Source organism: Podarcis bocagei (genome assembly GCF_964188305.1).
Source record: "Podarcis bocagei genome assembly, chromosome: 7".
NCBI lineage: Eukaryota > Metazoa > Chordata > Lepidosauria > Squamata > Lacertidae > Podarcis > Podarcis bocagei.
In genome coordinates this window covers 5,004,403-5,025,793 of record NC_138132.1, presented here as the reverse complement: position 1 = coordinate 5,025,793, position 21,391 = coordinate 5,004,403, and the positions used below count along the sequence as shown (strand labels likewise).

The following is a 21,391-nucleotide window of genomic DNA, read 5'->3' as shown; positions in this document are numbered from 1 at the left end:
GGAGGCGAATAGGGAGGGTCTCTGAACACCTCTCAGAACATTGAAACAGACTACGCTTCCCAGGATTCTCTGGGGGAAGCCATGGCCGTTTAAAGTAGAATCATAGCACTTTAGAGGGATGCTGCGGATGTGAGCCTGGAAAGGCAGGTGGAGGAAACTCCAAAACATTTTCTTGCAAGCCTCCACACTTGTTCTTTAAATGGGATTGCCGATTTGCCCTGCTCCGCAAAACATAAACATGTATTTGTTGTTGTTTAGTCATTTAGTGGTGTCCGACTCTTCGTGACCCTATGGACCAGAGCCCGCCAGGCACTCCTGTCTTCCACTGCCTCCCGCAGTTTGGTCAAACTCATGCTGGTTTGATAACACTGTCCAACCATCTCGTCCTCCGTCATCCCCTTCTCCTTGTGCCCTCCATCTTTCCCAACATCAGGGTCTTTTCCAGGGAGTCTTCTCTTCTCATGAGGTGGCCAAAGTCTTGGAGCCTCAGCTTCAGGATCTGTCCTTCCAGTGAGCACTCAGGGCTGAGTTCCTTAAGAATGGATAGGTTTGATCATACTACCAAAAAGGCAATTCACCCTCCACCTTAATGAGCCGCTCTCTGATTTGTCCCCAGTACCCTGTCCAACATTTGCAACCCTTTTTATGGTTATCATGTAATCCTTGATAAGTTAACGAATTAACTTCTTGAATTGAAATGGCAAAGTCCACCTAGCTGGCTTGGAAATGGGTCGGAGGACAAGGGGTTACTGAATAACCAATGTGGAAAGTTGGGTTTTCCCCAGCCGTCCTTATAAGTCCAGCTGCGGCTCTTGGCGCCTCCCTATAGCCCAGAGGGGGCATCTCTCGGCCAGGGTCCTCCATGGAGCTGCTCTCTGGATCTCTCTTCCTGCTCCTTTGCGTCTGTGGCGTCTTATTCCTGGGCTTGGCATGGAAGGGCAAAGGCGGCAAAGGCCGTCTGCCCCCTGGACCCACCCCGCTCCCCATCCTGGGGAATTTTCTCCAACTGGACCCAAATAACATGATCAAGTCCCTGGAGAAGGTGAGTCTCCATTCGCCTCCCTACCGAGCTGCAAGGTAAGCCAGAGGAGATTGGAAGCCTATGAGCAGATTGGGGATCCATCTTTGTAGGAAAGCAAGAGCATCAGAAGAGACTTGCTGGATCTGTCCAAAGGGGGTTCCTCTAGCCCACCACAGGGAACAGACAGGGGCCTTTGGGAAGCCCTCAGGCAGGTCCTGAAGGCAATAGCCTCCCCACTATTGTCTCCTAAAACCTGATATCCACAGGTCTGTTACAAGTGTATGGACTCAGGTCTGGACTCAGATGTTCTCAGCCAGTATTCATGCAAGCTCATATACCCACTGCTGAGAAATTTAGGATTTTTGCTGATGTTATAATCAGTGCCGGATTTACATATAAGCTAAACAAGCTATAGCTTAGGGCCCCCCAAAAAATTTAAAGGAAAAAAACACCTGGATGTACATTTCCAAAATATAAGATAAACAACAAATAAAATAAAACCTACATACAGCAACAGTGTTTTGTGTTGTGTAGGCTCCTATGATGTAAGTAATGGGCCCGGCCTGCTAGCCTGCTCCTAAAATATCACTGGTTTGCTCATTTCTATATATAGGGTGCCTACATTCAGCGGGGACTGTTATGTGCAAATGGCTTTAGATACCTATTAGGTCCATAATTGCCATATAGCATATATTCAACTCAAAAAATAGCAACAACAAAGGACAGTAGCTTAGGGCCTCATCAAACCTAAATCCAGTCCTGGTGTTATAATGCACGCTGGTCTTCGAATGTGTGTTGACCCTTAAACTTACGCCCACGAAGACTTCTCACACCAAAGGAATACAGAAAACTTGGTTTGCTATGTGAAATAGAAATGATAGAATATATAAATGCTGCTTCACACACACACACACACACACACACACACACACACACACACCCCTACAATTTAATCACGCAGAAACTCTTACAACGCCCACACCTTTGATCTGAAAGGTGAAAGATTCCCTCTTTAAATGTGGGCACGGCAATTTTGCCATGAACCCACACTAGAAGTGGGAGCAGGCGGAGGAAAGTATACCTGCCCTTAAAGCAAAGCAGAAGTGTGTTGAATCCTGAGGAGCATTGGCTAAGTGCCTCGTAGTAGGAAGGCAGCACTTCCTGTCTTTCCCCCAGAACTCCTGCCTGTTTCTCCCCTTGCCCATCCTTGTGAGGCTCCCTTCCCGCCCGGTCCCCCCTCACCTGTACACACCTGTGCCAAACTGAGGGGGCAGGGAAAGGTTCCTTCAAAAGGGACTGATGCTCTTCTCCCGGCAGCTGGGCGAGGTCTACGGCTCGGTCTTCACCGTCTACCTGGGGCTGCAGCGAGTCGTGGTCTTGTGCGGCTACAAGGCGGTGAAGGAAGCCCTGGTGGACCAGGCAGAGGACTTCAGTGGCAGAGGGCAGCTGCCATCCTTCTCCAAGGATTTCAATGAACACGGTGAGGGGGTCCATCCTTGCGGGGAAAGGGGGCTTGGGGCGCAGCCCATTTCTCCATCACTCTACTGACCTGTTGGAGGGCATACTACATGGGTTTGAAAATTATTATTTTGTGTGTGTGAAGGTAACCGTGAACATTTATTCCCCTTAGAGTGAAGGGCAGGTGATTAATATTGATAATCAATAATCATATTTTTATATGTTAAGGTAAAGGTAGAGGGACCCCTGACCATTAGGTCCAGTCGTGGCCGACTCTGGGGTTGCGGTGCTCATCTCGCTTTATTGGCCGAGGGAGCCGGCGTACAGCTTCTGGGTCATGTGGCCAGCATGACTAAGCCGCTTCTGGTGAACCAGAGCAGCGCACGGAAATGCCGTTTACCTTCCCACCGGAGCCGTACCTATTCATCTACTTGCACTTTGATGTGCTTTCGAACTGCTAGGTTGGCAGGAGCAGGGACCGAGCAACAGGAGCTCATTCAGTCGCGGGGATTCGAACCGCCGACCTTCTGATTGGCAAGTCCTAGGCTCTGTGGTTTAACCCACAGTGCCACCTGCGTCCCTCATTTTTATATGTTAAGTTTCACAAATATATGCACACTTTACTCCTGTATATTCACTTTTGTAACACGTTACTTAGCCGATGTTTAAAATGATGAATGTTGAAGAGACAAGCTTTATTGGAACATTACTGCTTTCTCTATGGCTGGGCCTCTTCCAAGGAGTTCATGTTAATTTGAGATGCTGATGGATTACATCAGGGGTCCCTAAAGTGGGTGGTAGTGTCTACTGGGGGAGGCTAGTGGGATCACCTGGAAAGGTGCTAAGAGACAAGGGGTGGCAGGATTAGGGCACTGGTGTTGCTGGATGAAGTTCCGCAATTTTGTGGAATTCGTAGTAATAAGCAGTTCTAATCAGGTTTTGAACAAATGTGAAATGAATTGCTGCTGCCTTGAATATCACTGTGTAATTATGTTGCTTAATGGGTTGCACAAACCGCTATTCCAATAGATCTAATATATAAATCTGACAAACAAATAAATATTCCAAATAAATTATAGGGGAGGGGAGAGGACGATAGGGATGAGTTTGTGGAACCAAGGGGGTGGTCCCCAGAAAAAAAATGGGAACCAATGACTTATATAATAATAGCTCAGTGGTGCTTTTAGGTCCATACATACATACATACAAACAAACAATAATAATATTGCTTGGCCAGGGGTGGTCTTTGCCAACGGTGATCGGTGGAGGCAGCTTCGGAGGTTCAGCCTCACCACCTTGAGGAATTTTGGGATGGGGAAACGGTCCATCGAGGAGCGGATCCAGCAGGAGGCTCAGTGCTTGGCAGAGGAGTTCCATAAGACACAAGGTAGGTCATAAAGATTAAAGGTAAGGGTAAAGGACCCCTGACAGTTAAGTCCAGTCGCAGATGACTCTGGGGTTGTGGTGCTCATCTCGCTTTACAGCCCGAGGGAGCCAGTGTTTGTTCACAGAAAGTTTTTCCGGGTCATGTGGCCAGCATGACTAAGCCGCTTCTGGAGTAACGGAACACCGAAACCAGAGCAGCGCACAGAAACGGCGTTTACCTTCCTGCCGGAGTGGTACCTATTTATCTACTTGCACTTTGTGCTTTTGAACTGCTAGGTGGGCAGGAGCTGAGACCGAGCAACGGGAGCTCACCCCATCATGGGGATTCGAACTGCCGACCTTCTGATTGGCAAGCCCAAGAGGCTCAGTGGTTTAGACCACAGCACCACCTGAGTCCCTGATAAAGATTGGCTGCCTCTAAAAGACACTGTGGTGCTTGGTCTGCACTTGAGAGGCTGGCATAGCCATTCTGTGCTCTTGCGAAACGCAGACTCTTTCTTGTAGCAGCTTGTATGGCATATATATGATACCAACAAGGAGGAATGGCCAGACGAAGTTAGTAGAATATATAGAAATGGCTTGTTGTCTTTGTCCATGGAGCTAGACCATAAAGAAGGCTGATCACTGATGAATTGATGCTTTTGAATTATGGTGCTCTTGAGAGTCCCATGGACTGCAAGAAGATCAAACTTCTCCATTCTGAAGGAAATCAGCCCTGAGTGCTCACTGGAAGGACAGACCCCGAAGCTGAGGCTCCAAGACTTTGGCCACCTCAGGAGAAGAGAAGACTCTCTGGAAAAGACCCTGATGCTGGGAAAGATGGAGGGCCCAAGGAGAAGGGGACGACAGAGGACGAGATGGTTGGACAGTGTTCTCGAAGCTACCAGCATGAATTTGGCCAAACTGCGGGAGGCAGTGGAAGACAGGAGTGCATGGCATGCTCTGGTCCATGGGGTCATGAAGTGTTGGACACGACTAAATGACTAAACAACAACATAGAAATGGCATGATTGGGAAATAAGATAAGAAATCAGGACACGAAAGTATTAGAAGAAAAATGGAAATGTTTTGTAGATTAACTGGAAACTCATTGCGAACGTATTAAAAGGTTAACAGTAAAAGAGTAAATTCAGCAGTTAGAGATATTGAGAAAAAAGAAAAGAAAAAGAAAGAAAGAAATGGGGACTACAAATTATAATATGTAGTGGAAAAGAAGTTAACAAAATAAACCGTGGAAGGAGTTGGGAGGGAAGTCAACATGAATTGCGTGGACCGTATTTGTATTTTGTATTTGGATTACTGTTTCAAGTGTGAAAATGAAAATGAAAAATACAAACAAACAAACAAACAAACAAACAAACAAACAAACAAACTCTTTCTTCCCTCCTGCTTTCTGTCTCTCCCCACTAGGGACACCCTTTGACCCCACCTTCATCCTCAGCCGAGCTGTCTCCAACATCATCTGCTCCATCGTCTTTGGGAATAGGTTCCAGTACGACGACGAGAAATTCCTCACTTTGAACAACCTGATCACAGAACGGTTCCGCGTGGGCAGCCTGCGCCCGTCTCAGGTGAGGGCGGATGGAGAACCCCCCAATATCTCTACACCTTGATTATTATCACTATCGTTTTTTAAAAAGCAAAGAATAAAAAATTCAAACCGTAAAGTGTCACAGTCTGGAAGGGCAAAGATGCAGCCCAGTTCCAGCGGTTCTCTTTGCAAATTAATACTTATTAAACAATAAAAGTATTCCACTCCCGTGTGTGCCATCATCGCCATTATTATTTTTACGTTCTTTATTTATCATTTTGCATTGCAACAATTCGAAGCACTCATGTACAGCAACAAACCAACCGTAAATATGTCGGAATCTGCGTTTGACCGAGCTGATAAAGCTCATCTTCCGGAATCGCCCTCCGACGTGATTAACAACCAGAGCCTTTGATGAGGCTCCAGGCACATTCCCATTCAGCAGAGAATCAAAGCAGCACACGGAAGTGATGAGATTTATGGCTACATCGCTATGCTTTATTTCTTACTACGCAGACAGAAAACACATCCTCTCTCTGTGAGAGCAGAGAGCAACTGAAACAAAGGAGCAGGAAACCAGTAACGTCACATCCGTCTCCCATCTCCCGTGAGACTTCCAATAGCCTGGAATGTCTCTGGAATGTAAACAGAGTCTTGTGACTCTAAGCAGCTGCACAGTGGCAAACAGAAACTAACAAAATAACATATGAAAACAAAAGCGATGGTTTGCATTTTTTGTTAAGGTCTCTTTAAGTATTTCAGTGTCTTTCAGTAAGGTTTGGAAGGTAAGCATTGAGTCAAATAAGATCTTTTAGTCAAACGGGTCCCTCCATAGTGTCACAGAATCAAAGAATCTTAGAGCTGGAAGGGACGCCAAGGGTCATCTAGTCCAACCCCTGCATTGCAGGAATCCCACCTAAAGCATCCATGACAGGTGGCCATCCAACTTCGGCTTTAAAACCTCCAAGAAAGGAGAGGTCACTGCCTCTCATGAGAATATGTTCCACTGCTGAACAGCTCTTAGTGTCAGGAAGTTCCCCCCCGAATGTTTAGTTAGAATCTCCTTTCTTGTAACTTGAAGCCATGGGTTCGAGTCCTACCCTCCAGAGCAGGAGAAAACAAGCTTGCTCCATCTTCCATGTGACAACCTTTAAGATATTTGAAGATGGCTCTCATATCTCCTCTCTTTTCCAGGCTAGACATACCCAGCTCCTTCAACCGTTCCTCATAAGGCTTGGCTTCCTGACCCTTGATCATCTTGGTTGCCTACACACCTCTACACACCTTCCAGCTTGACAACATCTTTCTTAAACTGAGTTACCCTTAATTGGACACAATATTACAAGTGTGGTCTAGCCAAGGCAGAAGACAGTGGGACTATTACTTCCCTTGATTTGGGCACTAGACTTCTGTTGATGCAGCCTAGAATAGCATTAGCATTTTTTGCTGCTGCATCACAATGTTGACTCATGTTCAGCTTGGGGTCCACCAAGACGCCTAGATCCTTTTCACATGTACTGCTAGTAAACCAGATGTGCATCTGGTTCTTCCTGCTTAAGTGCAGAACCTTACATTTGTCCCTATTGAGAATCATTTTGTTAGCTTGCATCCAGTTCTCCAATCTGTTAAGGTCATTTATTTATTTTTAAAGAGTCAAGGTTTCCAAGAAGGCGTGAGCCTCAACACTTGCCTTTTTGTGGAATCTGAGTTTGCAAGAGGCACAACCTAAAGTTAGCCAAATGTGGTAACGCCCTTCCATTGCTCCCCATCTTCTTCCCCTGCAGCTGTACAATATTTTCCCGGAGATCATGGTGAAGATCCCCGGATCCCACCACGCGGGCAGCAAATGTTCCCAGGGGATCATCCGCTTCATAGAGGAGAGGATCAAGATGCAGCAGGCCTCGCTGGATCCCTCTGACCCCCACAGCTACATTGACTGCTTCTTAGTTAAGATGGATCAGGTAAGGAATGAACTTCCTCATCTCCATCATTTGCCCCCCCTAAAACGTGCTGTCTGCAGGTTTCAGAGAATTGTGGAATTGGAAGGGACTCCAAGTGGCACCTAGTCTAACCCCCCCTTCAATGCAGACATCATAGTGGACCTCGATCTCTTGGCAGGAAAAGAATAACCCGGCTTCTGAATTTTGCATGGAGAATTTGGTCATGGCCACCTTCAACTTGTTCTTCGCTGGGACGGAGACGATCGGTACCACCCTGAGATATGGATTCCTCACCATGCTGAAGTATCCACAGATTCAAGGTGAGGGCAGAAGGAGGAAACCTATGAGAACAGGGGCGCCGACTTATAAAAAATATTGGGGGGGCCCATACCGGGGTCCTGCCGCTGGTTCGCTCGGGTAGCCGGGAGAACGCAGTTCGAGGTGGCGGTGTTGGGAAGAGACCCTCGCTCAGGGCGCCACTAGACTTGGCGGCCGGCGGCCTATCTGGGGGGTTTTGGAGCGTATTTCGGCGGAGCGATTGGGGAGGAGGGGGCTTGTTGCCGGATTCTTCAGCTGGGCCGGAGATCCGCTGCTGCGGGTCCCTGGGCCAAGTTGTGAGCACGGCCTGCTGAAGGGAGATCCAGCCGATTGCGCGACGGGGACGGCCGGGGCTCTCCGGCTAGGGCGCGCGGCTGGCTGGCTGGCTGGCTGGTGAGGGAGCAGGTGGGGAGGAGGCGGGGGTCCTCACTCTCTTAGGAAACGCACCCACGCGCCCGATTGCCACGAAGTCCGAAGGGTGCGTGTGTGGAATTAAAAAGCAAAAACGAGATACGGGCAGGGCAGGCAAAGAGTTTTCCGCAAGAGGATGGAGGGCAGGTTGAAGAGAAAATCACTCAAAATGAGACAGTCAAATCAGCCATGATAAAATGGGCTCAGGATATTGGGTATAACATCATGTTTGAGGACTGGGAAAGGTTATGGACCACCGGAATGAAATTCACGGCATGTAATGCCTTGATGGAAAATATTATGAAAATGATTTATAGGTGGTACATGACCCCAGTCAAGCTTGCAAAAATATATCACCTGTCTGATAATAAATGTTGGAAATGTAAGGAGGCTGAAGGGACATTCTTTCACCTCTGGTGGACTTGTCCAAAAGTGAAGGCCTTCTGGGAAATGATCTATAATGAGTTAAAAAAGGTATTTAAGTATACCTTTCCCAAGAAACCAGAGGCCTTCCTCTTGGGCATTGTTGGCCAGAAAGTGTTAAAGAAGGATAGAACTTTCTTTATGTATGCAACTACAGCAGCAAGAATACTTATCGCAAAATATTGGAAGACACAAGATTTGCCCACACTGGAAGAGTGGCAGACGCAAATGATGGACTACATGGAACTGGCTGAAATGACTGGCAGAATCCGAGATTTGGGAGAAGAAACAACGGAAGAGGACTGGAAAAAATTTAAGGACTATTTACAAAAACAATATAAGTTGTATGAATGTTAAAAATTTACACGATTCGGAAACTATAGCTTCAGCAATTAGATTTGGGAAACAGGAAATTATATTTTAAGTAAGAAAAGGTCAAAATCTAAGGTAATACTATGTTTAATTTAAGATATAAGTAACTGATGAAAAGTATGTTAAATTTAGAGGTATAGTATTTGAAAAGTACAAAATAAGGTACGAAACAAGGTAATAATTTCCTGATATCTTTATTATAAAGAATGCAGGGTAAGGGAGATGCGAGGAAGTCCAGTTAGTTATATAAAAAATGTGTTGAATGGTTGGTTTTCTTTTCTTCTTTTTCTTTTTTTCTTTTTCTTGTTCTTTTACTTTTTTCTTCAGTGTATGTTTCTAACTTTGTATTTGAAAACTTAATAAAATATTTATATATATAAAAAAAGAGAGAAAATCCTTTCGCTTTTCTGGGGCGCAGGGAAGTCTCAAAGCCGGAGGTTGGGGAAGGGACCCCCTTTGCTCTGCCCTCTTCTCCCGTCTTAGATTCGCATGGGGGTCCCCGCCCGAGCTTGCCTGGCCACCGGGCCACACAAGGGCCGCGCTCTACGCGGCGCACCTTGCTAGCCGCGCAGCTGTCCTCCGCGGCTGCGGAGCGGCCCTGCGCCGGTGCCCAGCCCCTCTGGGCGCCCGCTGCGCTGCCAATGACAAGTGGGCGACGTCGCGGGCGGGGAAGGCGTCGCTTTCTTTCCCGATCCTTCATCCTCCCAGTCTTCCAGCCCTTTTTTGGGTTGGAAGCTCGTCTCGTTCGCCCTTCTCCTTTCTTCACCCTGCGCGCAATTTTCCTCCCTCGTCTCCCTCCCCATTTCTCCTTCCTTCCTTCCTTCCTGACTGACTGGCTGGCTTGGGCTCGGGCTCGGGCTCGGGCTCGGGCTCGGGCTCGGGCAGCCACAGCGTCGGCGGTGTTGGCGATCGGCGGCGCGGGGGGATGGCCCTCCCGGGGGAGCCGGCGCTGCTCAATGGGGTTGCCAAGGAGACAGGCCGGCCGCCCCCCTCCCCCGGCCCGGCGCCCCCCGCCGCGCCGGTGCCCTATAAAAGCCGCGGACGCGCCAAGCGTCAACAGGCAGAGCCTCGAGATTATCTCGCCGCGCTCGAGATTATTGGGGGGGCTGAGCCCCCCCAAACGAATTATTGAGGGGGCTCGGGCCCCCTCAAGCCCCATGGAGTCGGCGCCTATGTATGAGAATCACCTGAACTTCTACAGCTACAGGCCAAGCTGTTCCCAGGGTGTGTCCACTGTCGCATGCTGACAGCTTCTGGGAGCCACAGGTGAGAGAAGAGTGTTGGGTAGGGACTAGAGGTGGTCAAAGTTGTTGCGAGTACCCACAGATTCAAGGTGAGGGCAGAAGGAAGAAACATCCCTCCAACAAGTGAGACACATGAATTGCTACAGGGACAGGACAAGCTGACGATGGAAGGTAGCAGCATAGACCCTAAGGGCTCATGTCCCCACAGAGGGGGCGTGTGGATTGTTTACATATTTGAGAAAGCTCAACATCTTCATAGAATCATAGAATCATAAAGTTGGAAGAGACCACAAGGGCCATCGAGTCCAACCCCCTGCCAAGCAGGAAACACCATCAGAGCACTCCTGACATATGGTTGTCAAGCCTCTGCTTAAAGACCTCCAAAGGAGGAGACTCCACCACACTCCTTGGCAGCAAATTCCACTGTCAAACAGCTCTTACTGTCAGGAAGTTCTTTCTAACGTTTAGGTGGAATCTTCTTTCTTGTAGTTTGGATCCATTGCTCCGTGTGCGCTTCTCTGGAGCAGCAGAAAACAACCTTTCTCCCTCCTCTATATGACATCCTTTTATATATTGGAACATGGCTATCATATCACCCCTTAACCTCCTCTTCTCCAGGCTAAACATGCCCAGCTCCCTTAGCCGTTCCTCATAAGGCATCGTTTCCAGGCCTTTGACCATTTTGGTTGCCCTCCTCTGGACACGTTCCAGTTTGTCAGTGTCCTTCTTGAACTGTGGTGCCCAGAACTGGACACAGTACTCCAGGTGAGGTCTGACCAGAGCAGAATACAGTGGCACTATTACTTCCCTTGATCTAGATGCTATACTCCTCTTCACACTGGTCTGTCATTCTGTCTTTCTGAAAAGGCCTTTATAGGTCTCTGCTGGGTCAAGCCAAAGGGGGCCCATTTGTCCAGCTTCCTCTTTTCACAGCGGCTCAGTGGGAAACCTGCAAAGAGGACTGGAGCACAAGAGCTGGGGGCTGGACTACATGACCCTCAGGATCCCTTCCAACTCTACAACTCTGTGATTCTGTGATTTAAGCCCTCTCCCCTCCTTTGGTTCCTAGCGGCAAAATAAATAAATAAATAAATAATAGGCATTTTCCACCCTCAAGGGAAGCCCCAACTAGAACTGACTGCAGTAGTCAAGATGTGAGATTAACAGGGCATGTAGATGCGTGTCCAGGCTACCCCAGTCTAGAAATGGCCATAACTGGACTTCCGGTTGGTCACCCGTTATGGTGGACGGGAGCTCTTTCATCTGAAAGGGCACCGGTGCTTTGGAGGTTGGGGGAGACCGCTAGAGCGTCGTGGTACCCCGAAAAAAATCTCGGATTGAGCGTTCCGAGGACCTGGTGTTCCTGCGGGTGCCTGGAGCGACTCTCCCGCTCCCCGGTAAGCTCTTGAAAAGAGCTCCGAGAGCGAGCGGGGTTAGAGATGGGGGCACTTGGGAATAGGCAACCCCAGTCCAGAAATGGCCATAGCTGGAGGGCCAGTCATGGATGGCAAAAGGCACTCCTTGCCACTAAAGCCAGTTGGCACTCAGCATATAATAACGCATCAAGGCCTTCCCCCCAAATTTGAAGTTGCTGTTTTTGGGTGGTAGAAATGCTCCTATCCTGATTGTGAACAGGTGCTCGGTCATAGAATCACAGAACGGCAGAGTTGGAAGGGATCCAGAAGGTCATTTTGTCCAGCCCTCTGTAATGCAGGAATCTCAGCCCAACCGCTCTCTTTCCCCCCAAGAAAAACTCCACGAGGAAATCGATCGAGTGATTGGGAGGGATCGGATCCCAGCCACTGAGGACAGGAACAAAATGCCTTACACGGAGGCCGTCTTGCATGAGATTCAGAGGTTCAGCGATATCCTACCGATGAGTCTTCCGCATGCTGCCACCAAAGACATCAACTTCAAGGGATACGTCATTCCCAAGGTAAGATTCCCAGCAGGCCCCTCAGCAAGGACAGAGGGACCAGGATACAGCCTTTTGGCCCTCAAAGCAATTGGTGTGAGACTCCTAGGATGGGGTGGGGTGGGGACAGGATTTGAGCTCAGTGCCCCCCACTTCCAGGTCCAGAGGCAGTCTGTCTAGACTCCTGGGCTCCTAAGGGGCTATTTGGCCACTGTGAGAACAGGGTGCTGGAGCAGAAGGCTCCCCTTTGGCCTGATCCAGCAGCCAGGGGCTTCTTATGCTTTTTTTTAATATATACAAATACTATTCTCCTAGGGGACCTACATCTATCCTTTGCTGAGCAGCGTTCACTATGACGCAGAGGAGCACTCCAACCCTCAAGAGTTTGACCCAGGGAGATTCTTGGATAGCCAAGGCTGCTTCAAGAAGGTGGAGGCCTTCATGCCTTTCTCAGCAGGTAAGTGGGGAGGGAGGGGTCTCCTTCCATTCCAACGAGAGGGGAGTGGGGAGTGGGGAGTGGGGAGTGGGGTTGGTGAGTGGTCTCCTATGAGATTCATTTCCAGGCGGTCCTTCCCAGGAGGGTCAGAGAAAGGAACCTCTGTTCTGGTCCTACTTGACTTGGCTTTTCGCAGGCAGGCAGATGTTATAGGCGAAGGGGATCGAGATATGGATATGCTCGTACCCCTTCCAATCTGCACCTCATCCCGAGGGACGAGGGTAGGGTGGAACACTCTGTCACAAGAGACCAGGGCCCTGCGGGACTTGACATCTTTCCGCAGGGCCTGCAAGACAGAGCTGTTCCACCAGGCCTTTGGCCAGGGCACAGCCTGACTCCCTCCCTCGGCAATCTTCGCGGAGCTCTGGCCCAATGGTTGCCAGTGGCTTGAATTAATTAATTTTATAATGAATGATTTTAGAGTGTTGTTTGTGCTGTACCTTTGTACTGTTTTATTGTTGTTAGCCACCCTGAGCGCGGCTTCGGCTGGGGAGGGCGGGATATAAATAAAATTTTTTTTTTATTATTATTATTATTATTATTATTATTATTATTATTATTATTAACACCCCAGAGGACAGGATCACACTTCAAAACGACCTTGACAGATTAGAGAACTGGGCAAAAACAAACAAGATGAATTTTAAGAGGGAGAAATGTAAAGTATTGCACTTGGGCAAAAAAAATGAGAGGCACAAATACAAGATGGGGGACACCTGGCTTGAGAGCAGTACATGTGAAAAGGATCTAGGAGTCTTGGTTGACCACAAACTTTACATGAGCCAACAGTGTGACGCGGCAGCTAAAAAAGCCAATGCAATTCTGGGCTGCATCAATAGGAGTATAGCATCTAGATCAAGGGAAGTAATAGTGCCACTGTATTCTGCTCTGGTCAGACCTCACCTGGAGTACTGTGTCCAGTTCTGGGCACCACAGTTCAAGAAGGACACTGACAAACTGGAACGGGTCCAGAGGAGGGCAACCAAAATGGTCAAAGGCCTGGAAACGATGCCTTATGAGGAACGGCTAAGGGAGCTGGGCATGTTTAGCCTGGAGAAGAGGAGGTTAAGGGGTGATATGATAGCCATGTTCAAATATATAAAAGGATGTCACATAGAGGAGGGAGAAAGGTTGTTTTCTGCTGCTCCAGAGAAGCGCACACGGAGCAATGGATCCAAACTACAAGAAAGAAGATTCCACCTAAACATTAGGAAGAACTTCCTGACAGTAAGAGCTGTTTGACAGTGGAATTTGCTGCCAAGGAGTGTGGTGGAGTCTCCTCCTTTGGAGGTCTTTAAGCAGAGGCTTGACAACCATATGTCAGGAGTGCTCTGATGGTGTTTCCTGCTTGGCAGGGGGTTGGACTCGATGGCCCTTGTGGTCTCTTCCAACTCTATGATTCTATTATTATTATTATTATTATTATTATTATTATTATTATTATTATTATCTGGGGGCTGTTTGGAGAACAGGATGCAGGGCTGGGGGGGCATATCCTGCAGGGCTCTCCTGCATTGTACCTGCCAAGGACAGCGTGGGAGAGGGGCTGGGTTGACCACTTATCAACATGTTGGTGCATGCTCCATTAAAAGAATACATTACAACCCCCCCAAGGGGCCACAGACAGTTAGAGGCCAAAGGCAGGCTTAAAGAGGAACAATTATGCCTGGCACCTAAAGATTTATAATTTATAAGCATCCCACAAACGGGGAGCCACTGCAGAAAAGGCCTCTTCCCATGTTGCAACCCTCTGGACCTCTCATGGAGGAGGTACTGTTTAAATGTATGGTATAATAGCATAAGGGACACAGGTGGCGCTGTGGTATAAATCACTAAGCCTCTTGGGCTTGCTGACCAGAAGGTCAGCGGTTCGAATCACCGCGCCGAGGTGAGCTCATGTTTCTCTGTCCCTGCTCCTGCCAACCTAGCAGTTCAAAAGCACAGCAATGCAAGTAGATAAATAGGTACCACTGTGGTGGGAAGGTAAACGGTGCCCCCCCTTTTCTTGAAGTTTTAATTTTTAATTTTTTAAAAAATTGTACACTCTTTACATCAGAGGATGGTTTCTGTCACGGTGTCCCGTTGCGCCAGTAGCGGTTTAGTCCTACTGGCCACATGACCCGGAAAGTTGTCTGTGGACAAACGCCAGCTCCCTCGGCCTGAAAGCGAGATGAGCGCCGCAACCCCATAGTTGCCTTTGACTGGACTTAACTGTACAGGGGTCCTTTACATCTTACCTATAATAGCACACAAAGACACCTTGAATCTTCTAGACCAACCTTGCAGGCAACAGCTACTTAAAACTTTCTTTTACTGTCTATACGCCGTAAGCTATCGGTGTCTATCAGTAATTGTTCCCACTACATCTTGCACCCACTGAGTTTTTTATCGCCTTAATCGGGTAGGTTTCGGCACAGCAGCCAGACAGCCCTCATAGAATCATAGAATCATAGAATCATAGAATCATAGAATCATAGAATCATAGAATCATAGAATCATAGAATCATAGAATCATAGAATCCTAGAGTTGGAAGAGACCACAAGGGCCATCGAGTCCAACCCCCTGCCAAGCAGGAAACACCATCAGAGCACTCCTGACATATGGTTGTCAAGCCTCTGCTTAAAGACCTCCAAAGGAGGAGACTCCACCACACTCCTTGGCAGCAAATTCCACTGTCAAACAGCTCTTACTGTCAGGAAGTTCTTCCTAATGTTTAGGTGGAATCTTCTTTCTTGTAGTTTGGATCCATTGCTCCTTGTCCGCTTCCCTGGAGCAGCAGAAAACAACCTTTCTCCCTCCTCTATGTGACATCCTTTTATATATTTGAACATGGCTATCATATCACCCCTCCAGCTAGCTCTCCTCCTCCACTGACACCTAGATCATGAAGAACCTTGCACGTTGCTGCGCAATGGGGCCTGCAGGCCCAGAGGGGGTTCCGTCGCCCTCAGCCCCATTTACGTCTGCTTGGGAGGAGTCCAGAGGGAGAGGACTAGAGAGGGAAGGAGGGGCCAGACACCAATCGCAGCAACATCTTCAACTAGGGCATATTAGCCCAGATGAACTCTGCTATGTTTTTGCTGTTGCGAATAAAAGCTGACTGCACTTCGCGTCTCCATTCCTCTTCCTGACCTGTTACGGTCCCTTGACACTGTCCTACAGATTTTGGTTTCTTTCTCCTGGCAGGGAAGCGTATCTGCATGGGCGAAGGCTTGGCCCGCATGGAGCTGTTCCTCTTCTTCACCACCATCCTGCAGGCCTTCACCCTCCAGTCCCCTGTGCCCCCCAGCCAGATCAGCCTCGCACCGGCGGCCGTGGGCGTTGGGAAGGTGCCCCCAAAATACCAGCTGTCAGCGTCCTGGCGCCAACACTGATCTCTCCTTTCCTGTGTTGCGGCACAAGAAGATCTCGGTTTCTCCCTCAGTACCTCTGCACTCCTGAGAGATTGGCAATGTAGGACAGTCCTCTATTTGAAGGCCTGTCCATGCAAGGAGGAGCAGCACCATCAGAAGAAAGTAAGACAGCAGAGACCTTGAGGTCACCTCTTCTGGGCAGCAGACAGAGCAAGCACCCAACTCACCTGGACACAGTCTCCTTCCCCGCTAGGAAGAGATGGGCTACATTTCTGTTTAAATCAATGGTTGCCAAGCTTTTCTGGAGGACCTCCCTCCTGGCTCCATGAACTCATCCCGTGTCCCCTGCCCTGTCATTAGAATATTGGTTTGCACAACCCACTAAAGAAAGTAATAACACAAATTATGCCAATAAAGGTTGAATGGATGGATGGGTGGGTGAATAGCACAAGGGGTTTCAAAACAGCCACAATGAATTGCACATTTATTGGAAAAAATAAACATTTGCAAAAATGGATATATCTAATTCCTCGCCCCCTGAATCCGGTCAACCGAAACTCCTGGCTGGCTCGCCAAACTGTTATAAGAAAAACAACAACTGCTCGTTTCCACTTATGGGGTATCCAAGAGCCCGTATAGAGTCCTTAAGTGGGTTCCTGTTACGGAAATTACTGGGAGGGGGCACATCTTTAAAGTTAAATATTACAAATATTATGCCTGAATGTATCCTTTCAACTTGACAGCTCAGGGAAGTTACCTAGCTTTAAAAATAATATAAAATCATCTCCTTTCCCAGTTTCCTCCATTCCAAAGCTATTTTCCCCTTGAAAAAGGACTCCAGGAAGTTCCCAGAGGTGACAATTGCTGGGCTCATTGTTAGCCAAAGGAAGCCAAATCTCATCACCTGACTTGCCTCAGGCCCCAGACATGCAAAGGAAGTTCTATTGTACTTTTGGGTGGTGGGTACTTAAGACATATTTGTCTATGCTAATCTTACACCTTACTCTTGCCCTGCCATGTCTGCTTATGCTAATCTGGTACCAAGGCTTGGTCTGGACCTGTTTGCCAAGGTTAACCCCTGCCCTTTTGTGACATGTCAGTGATGCAGCAATGATGCTGTACGAACTGTATTCTGGGATATGGTGGGAAAGTTTTAAAAGTCTTTGTCACCCCATCCTTGGGGTTCAAATTTGCTCTTTGAACTTATTGCTCAATAAACTTTGGTCTACAGCTATTTACTCCAGTTGGCTGGAATCCTTCCTTTATTCCGTAGGGACCTGCGGGCTCTGCCTGACGAGCTGGGTGACTGAGCAGCCTCACACCTAGTTTTTTCCGTAACAGTTCCCTATCAGTAGGAGAAAAGAACAGAAACCAACCAGAGAATATTGAGAAGCAAAGCGGCTAGTAAGCCTGATCTTTATTAAAGGAACTGTTGCAACAGGGTCTCCACTCACCACACGCAGAAGGGAGGAGAGAACCCAGAACAATGGTGCGCAAGCCCTTATACAGACTTTTGAAATTGCCCACCCTGTAGCCCAAGATCACCCCCCCCAAAACAGCATACGTATATACATCACAGAAGGAGGCAGTCTACAGCAGAAATCATGTTTGTCCAGGATACCTGATAATGGTCACTAATTGCTTTCCTTGGGTGGCCTGGTAATTCTTTTGTGATGGTTTAGTTCCTGAATCCAGGTCACAGGCTCACCCTATTATTCATACACAAGTGCGCCCTTAAGAGAGGATTTGTAAGCAAAAGACAATGGGGAGGCTTTCCCATTTCTTTTCTCCTTGCAGAGAAATATTTGAGGGTCAACTTGGGAGAGTCAAAATGGCTTCAGGATTGCTCTCCTGTACTATTTCAGACACGTGGTTTATGTACTTATGTATGTGTTTGCACCATACATTTATGAACATTTAATTTATATTTGAGACCTTAGAATTCTTAAAACACCTGCAGTTAAAAAAAGAATATGCAGCAAAGAATATTGCACGAAAAATATTTATACACCTTCTTACATAGGGTGAGGGAAATTTAATAGCATTATGTATTTACATATAGTTACTTAGTCATGACCCGGAAGCTGTACGCCGGCTCCCTCGGCCAATAAAGCGAGATGAGCGCTGCAACCCCAGAGTCGGCCACGACTGGACCTAATGGTCAGGGGTCCCTTTACCTTTTACTTACCAAACATGCACAAACCTTTGCCCACCACAGATGTACAATAACTGGTTGACATCCGTCTATCTTGGGAGACAATGGAAGAGGGCACCTTTGAGGGTGAAGTCAAACCATTAGAGAGTTACAGCGCCTGCTGTGGTTGTAGAGATCTGCAAAGGAGAGACATGTTTTGTTGCAGATGGGGCAGATGTAGGCATCCAGATGTGCTGCTGCAGATGCAGCAGGGCGTTTCTTCTCTCTGTGCTCCATCCAGTGGTCATTCCTCCTCTGGTCTCTGCTAATGTCTCCAGGCATTAAGGTCATCTGCAAGGAATTTGTTGTTGTGTTGATGTTGCCAGCCTTTAGGTCACATTTGCAGACATTTTTGTAGTGCAGATTTGGTCTCCAATGGCTCTGGTGTCTGAAGCCAACTAATTTATATGAAAACCAACAGCTATTACCAATAATTGACTACCTTCTGACTTGAGACAACTCAGAACTTTAAATCGAACCAATCAATCTTTATTACGGTCCAGAGACCCAACAAATCGTTACAAAGCAATGCACAATTCAGACAGCCTACTTCCAGGTTAAACAAGCAGACTTTAAGATAGGGATCATTGGTTCTTGCAATTGGTTCTAGCGTTTGTCCGGTCTTCCAATAGGAACCTGACATAGTGAGCCTCTGATTTTCGCGGGAAAGGTACCAGCAAGGGTACTATCAGTTCAGCCCTGGCTTGCTCATATTTCGCACAGTGCAGCAAAATATGTTTTATGGAATCGATGTCTTGAGCACACAAGCAAAGTCTGTCCTGGTAGGGAACTCCTCTCAACCTGCCATCCAACACTGCAGAAGGAAGTTTAGTCTTGCTTTGGTGAATAACCTTCGATAATTTGGTACTTTCAGGTTTTTAATGTAAGGTGTTAACTTTAAGACATGCCCATATTGTAGTCCTACTGCCAGAGGACTACAGACTGCGTGTGATCGAGATCGCAAGTCACTGTGTGTCCCATAACCTTTGCTTTAACGTCTTTAGGGCGCCTTCATAACCCAGGCAATAAAGTTGGGGTGTGTGCGTGTGACAGACCAATAGAGGTGGCTTTTCTAGCCATGGTTTTCTGCCATTTGCTGACAAACTCCTCATTGGTCAGGTGTTGGTACAAACCCTTCCCTAGATCAACACTGAAATCCTGAGCCAATGTTTTAGGGCAGCCCACCACGCTTTAGTTGAAATTGGGCGTTCACCAGCTTCTAACAGAAGTATGGAGTTGGGGACACAGTTGGGTACCTGCAGCAGAGATTGTAGAAATTTTGCCTGAAAGTCATCTAGCTTTGGCAGGTCCACATTATGCCAGACATTTGCAGCGTACAGGAGTTGGGAAACGGATTTTGCATTGAAAGCCTTTAAATATAAATGTGACGAAAGGAAATAGCTTTGAAAGTGACAAGAGCAGTAAAATGGGAAGTGAGGGATGTGTTTCATTGGAGGCTATGTGCTTTTGGAAACAAGCCATGAACTGGATTGCGGCCATCCCTTGAAATTTGCACTTCTTTGAATTTTGCAGTGTAAGTCCACCCAGCCAAGTAAAGGGTACCAAGATGCATATCCTGACAGTACAAAGCATGCATAAAACGGTCTATAACAGAGAAAATAACATACACAGAGGCATTGCATTAGGGAAATGTGCATATTAGGCAATTGTGCACATAAAAAAGGCAATGCGAGGAGAAATTTGCACTAAAAGGCTGATGAATTTTCAGGAGAACTTTTTTTTTTTTTTGGAAGGCTGGATTAGGGATTTGATTTCCTTTTATCTCTCCCCCCACACCCATTTTATAAGGTACATAAAACAGAACAGTTATGAAAGCAGATGAAAATTAAATAGCAAAAAACAAAGCTAGGCACACAGAATGAGTACAATCGCACATGGTTTAGAATAACAAAGTCCAAGTAAAGAATATTCATATTATCTGATTTTCAAGGCTAGTTCCAGATCTTCCAGGCTGCAGAGAAAGGTCTACTTGAGAAAGATGCTGCATTTGTATTTGTAATAAAAGCAAAGCAGGGCTACCGGCTGGCGAAGAAGAAGAAGAAGAGGAGGAGTTTGGATTTGATATCCTGCTTTATCGCTACCCGAAGGAGTCTCAAAGCGGCTAACATTCTCCTTTCCCTTCCTCCCCCACAACAAACACTCTGTGAGGTGAGTGGGGCTGAGAGACTTCACAGAAGTGTGACTAGCCCAAGCCAAGGTCACCCAGCAGCTGCATGTGGAGGAGCGGAGACGCAAATCCTGGTTCCCCAGATTACGAGACTACCGCTCTTAACCACTACACCACACTGGCGAAGAGGAGACTCATCTTGATCGTTCCGCAGCTCTCAGGTTTTCAGTTTGTTTTAACTTTGTGTTAATTGGTTTCAATATTTTATGGAGGGGAGACCTGAGGAGGACAGAAGTCCAAATTTCGTCGGCCTTTGAAGCCTTTCTAATCAATTTAGACTAGTTTGCAAAGAATGTGTCACATGTCACAGTGTTTTTTCAGATAGGGGTGGCTGCAAGAATGCAAAAAAAAAAGTGGTACAAGTTAAGCAGGCCAAACAAGCAAAGCTTTCAAAATATTTATCTCCCGCTGATAAAGCAGGAACATGGTACTCCTCTGGTGCAAGGAACACCCATACATCTGGCTCATTTAAGGCTATAGAGAACCCCAGTTCCTATTTTCCAGAGGTGGTCCCGACTTCTGTAAATCTGGCATCTGTAAATCTGGCTTCTGTAAATCCGGGGCTGTCCCTGGAAAATAGGGACACTTGGAGGGTGGCTTGGTCCATGGCTGCAACTGTGGGTGTGGTTTAAGGACAATTCCAGGTCTCTCCTCCTCCTCCTCCACTGCTTCCCCCCTCTGGGTAACTCAGTAAGAAGCTGCAAAGGGTGTGGACCTGTGTGCAGCTAGGAGTTTGAGAAAGGAGCAGGACAGACTGAGTAGCCAACCAAGGTAGGGATGGGGGCACAGAGAGGCGTTTGCAAGACCTTTGTGCAATGGTGGATGGGAGGGAATCCTCGTTTTTTATCTTAACCAGGATCAGGGGACAAATTTGCTTGGACACCAAATGGCCAGCGTGGCTATACATTCATGCCAATCTCCCTATTGAGCTGTGTCTCTCTCCTACCCCTCCCCCTGGACATTTTAGGGGGGGATATGAAAGCTTGAGGGACGCGGGTGGCGCTGTGGGTTAAACCACAGAGCCTAGGACTTGCCAATCAGAAGGTCGGAGGTTCGAATCCCCGCTACGGGGTGAGCTCCCATTGCTCGGTCCCTACTCCTGCCAACCTAGCAGTTTGAAAGCACATCAAAGTGCAAGTA

At 47.5% G+C, this 21,391-nt stretch overlaps 2 protein-coding genes across 3 annotated transcripts in view; both read left to right on the top strand.

Annotated features, from left to right (window-relative positions):
• The window catches only part of LOC308590428 (cytochrome P450 2A13-like), an 80,167-nt gene that overhangs the window by 42,216 nt on the left and 16,560 nt on the right, over nucleotides 1–21,391 (top strand). The window contains exon 2 of the mRNA XM_081200468.1: nucleotides 20,282–21,022. The gene's annotated coding sequence lies outside the window, so the exon portion shown is untranslated. The remainder of the gene's footprint in view (nucleotides 1–20,281; nucleotides 21,023–21,391) is intronic.
• On the top strand, nucleotides 388–17,107 carry LOC308590418 (cytochrome P450 2F3-like). 2 transcript variants are annotated; one of them, XM_081200454.1, is made up of 9 exons: nucleotides 388–1,042; nucleotides 2,339–2,501; nucleotides 3,717–3,866; nucleotides 5,276–5,436; nucleotides 7,181–7,357; nucleotides 7,515–7,656; nucleotides 11,853–12,040; nucleotides 12,335–12,476; nucleotides 15,703–17,107. In XM_081200454.1, the coding sequence occupies exons 1-9, from the start codon at nucleotides 863–865 to the stop codon at nucleotides 15,888–15,890; spliced, it is 1,491 nt and encodes a 496-aa protein (XP_081056580.1). In that variant the 5' UTR covers nucleotides 388–862; the 3' UTR covers nucleotides 15,891–17,107. The 2 variants fall into 2 exon arrangements, with proteins under 2 accessions (XP_081056580.1, XP_081056581.1); XM_081200455.1 differs by lacking the exon at nucleotides 3,717–3,866.

What these genes read in the sequence shown, in the direction of transcription:
- LOC308590418 (XM_081200454.1), top strand. Translation starts at nt 863, where the DNA reads ATGGAGCTGCTCTCTGGATCTCTCTTCCTGCTCCTTTGCGTCTGTGGC. An exon ending in TCTTAGTTAAGATGGATCAG is followed by an intron (nt 7,358 to 7,514) that starts GTAAGGAATGAA and finishes ATCTCTTGGCAG; the next exon opens with GAAAAGAATAACCCGGCTTC. An exon ending in CTTCATGCCTTTCTCAGCAG is followed by an intron (nt 12,477 to 15,702) that starts GTAAGTGGGGAG and finishes TTCTCCTGGCAG; the next exon opens with GGAAGCGTATCTGCATGGGC.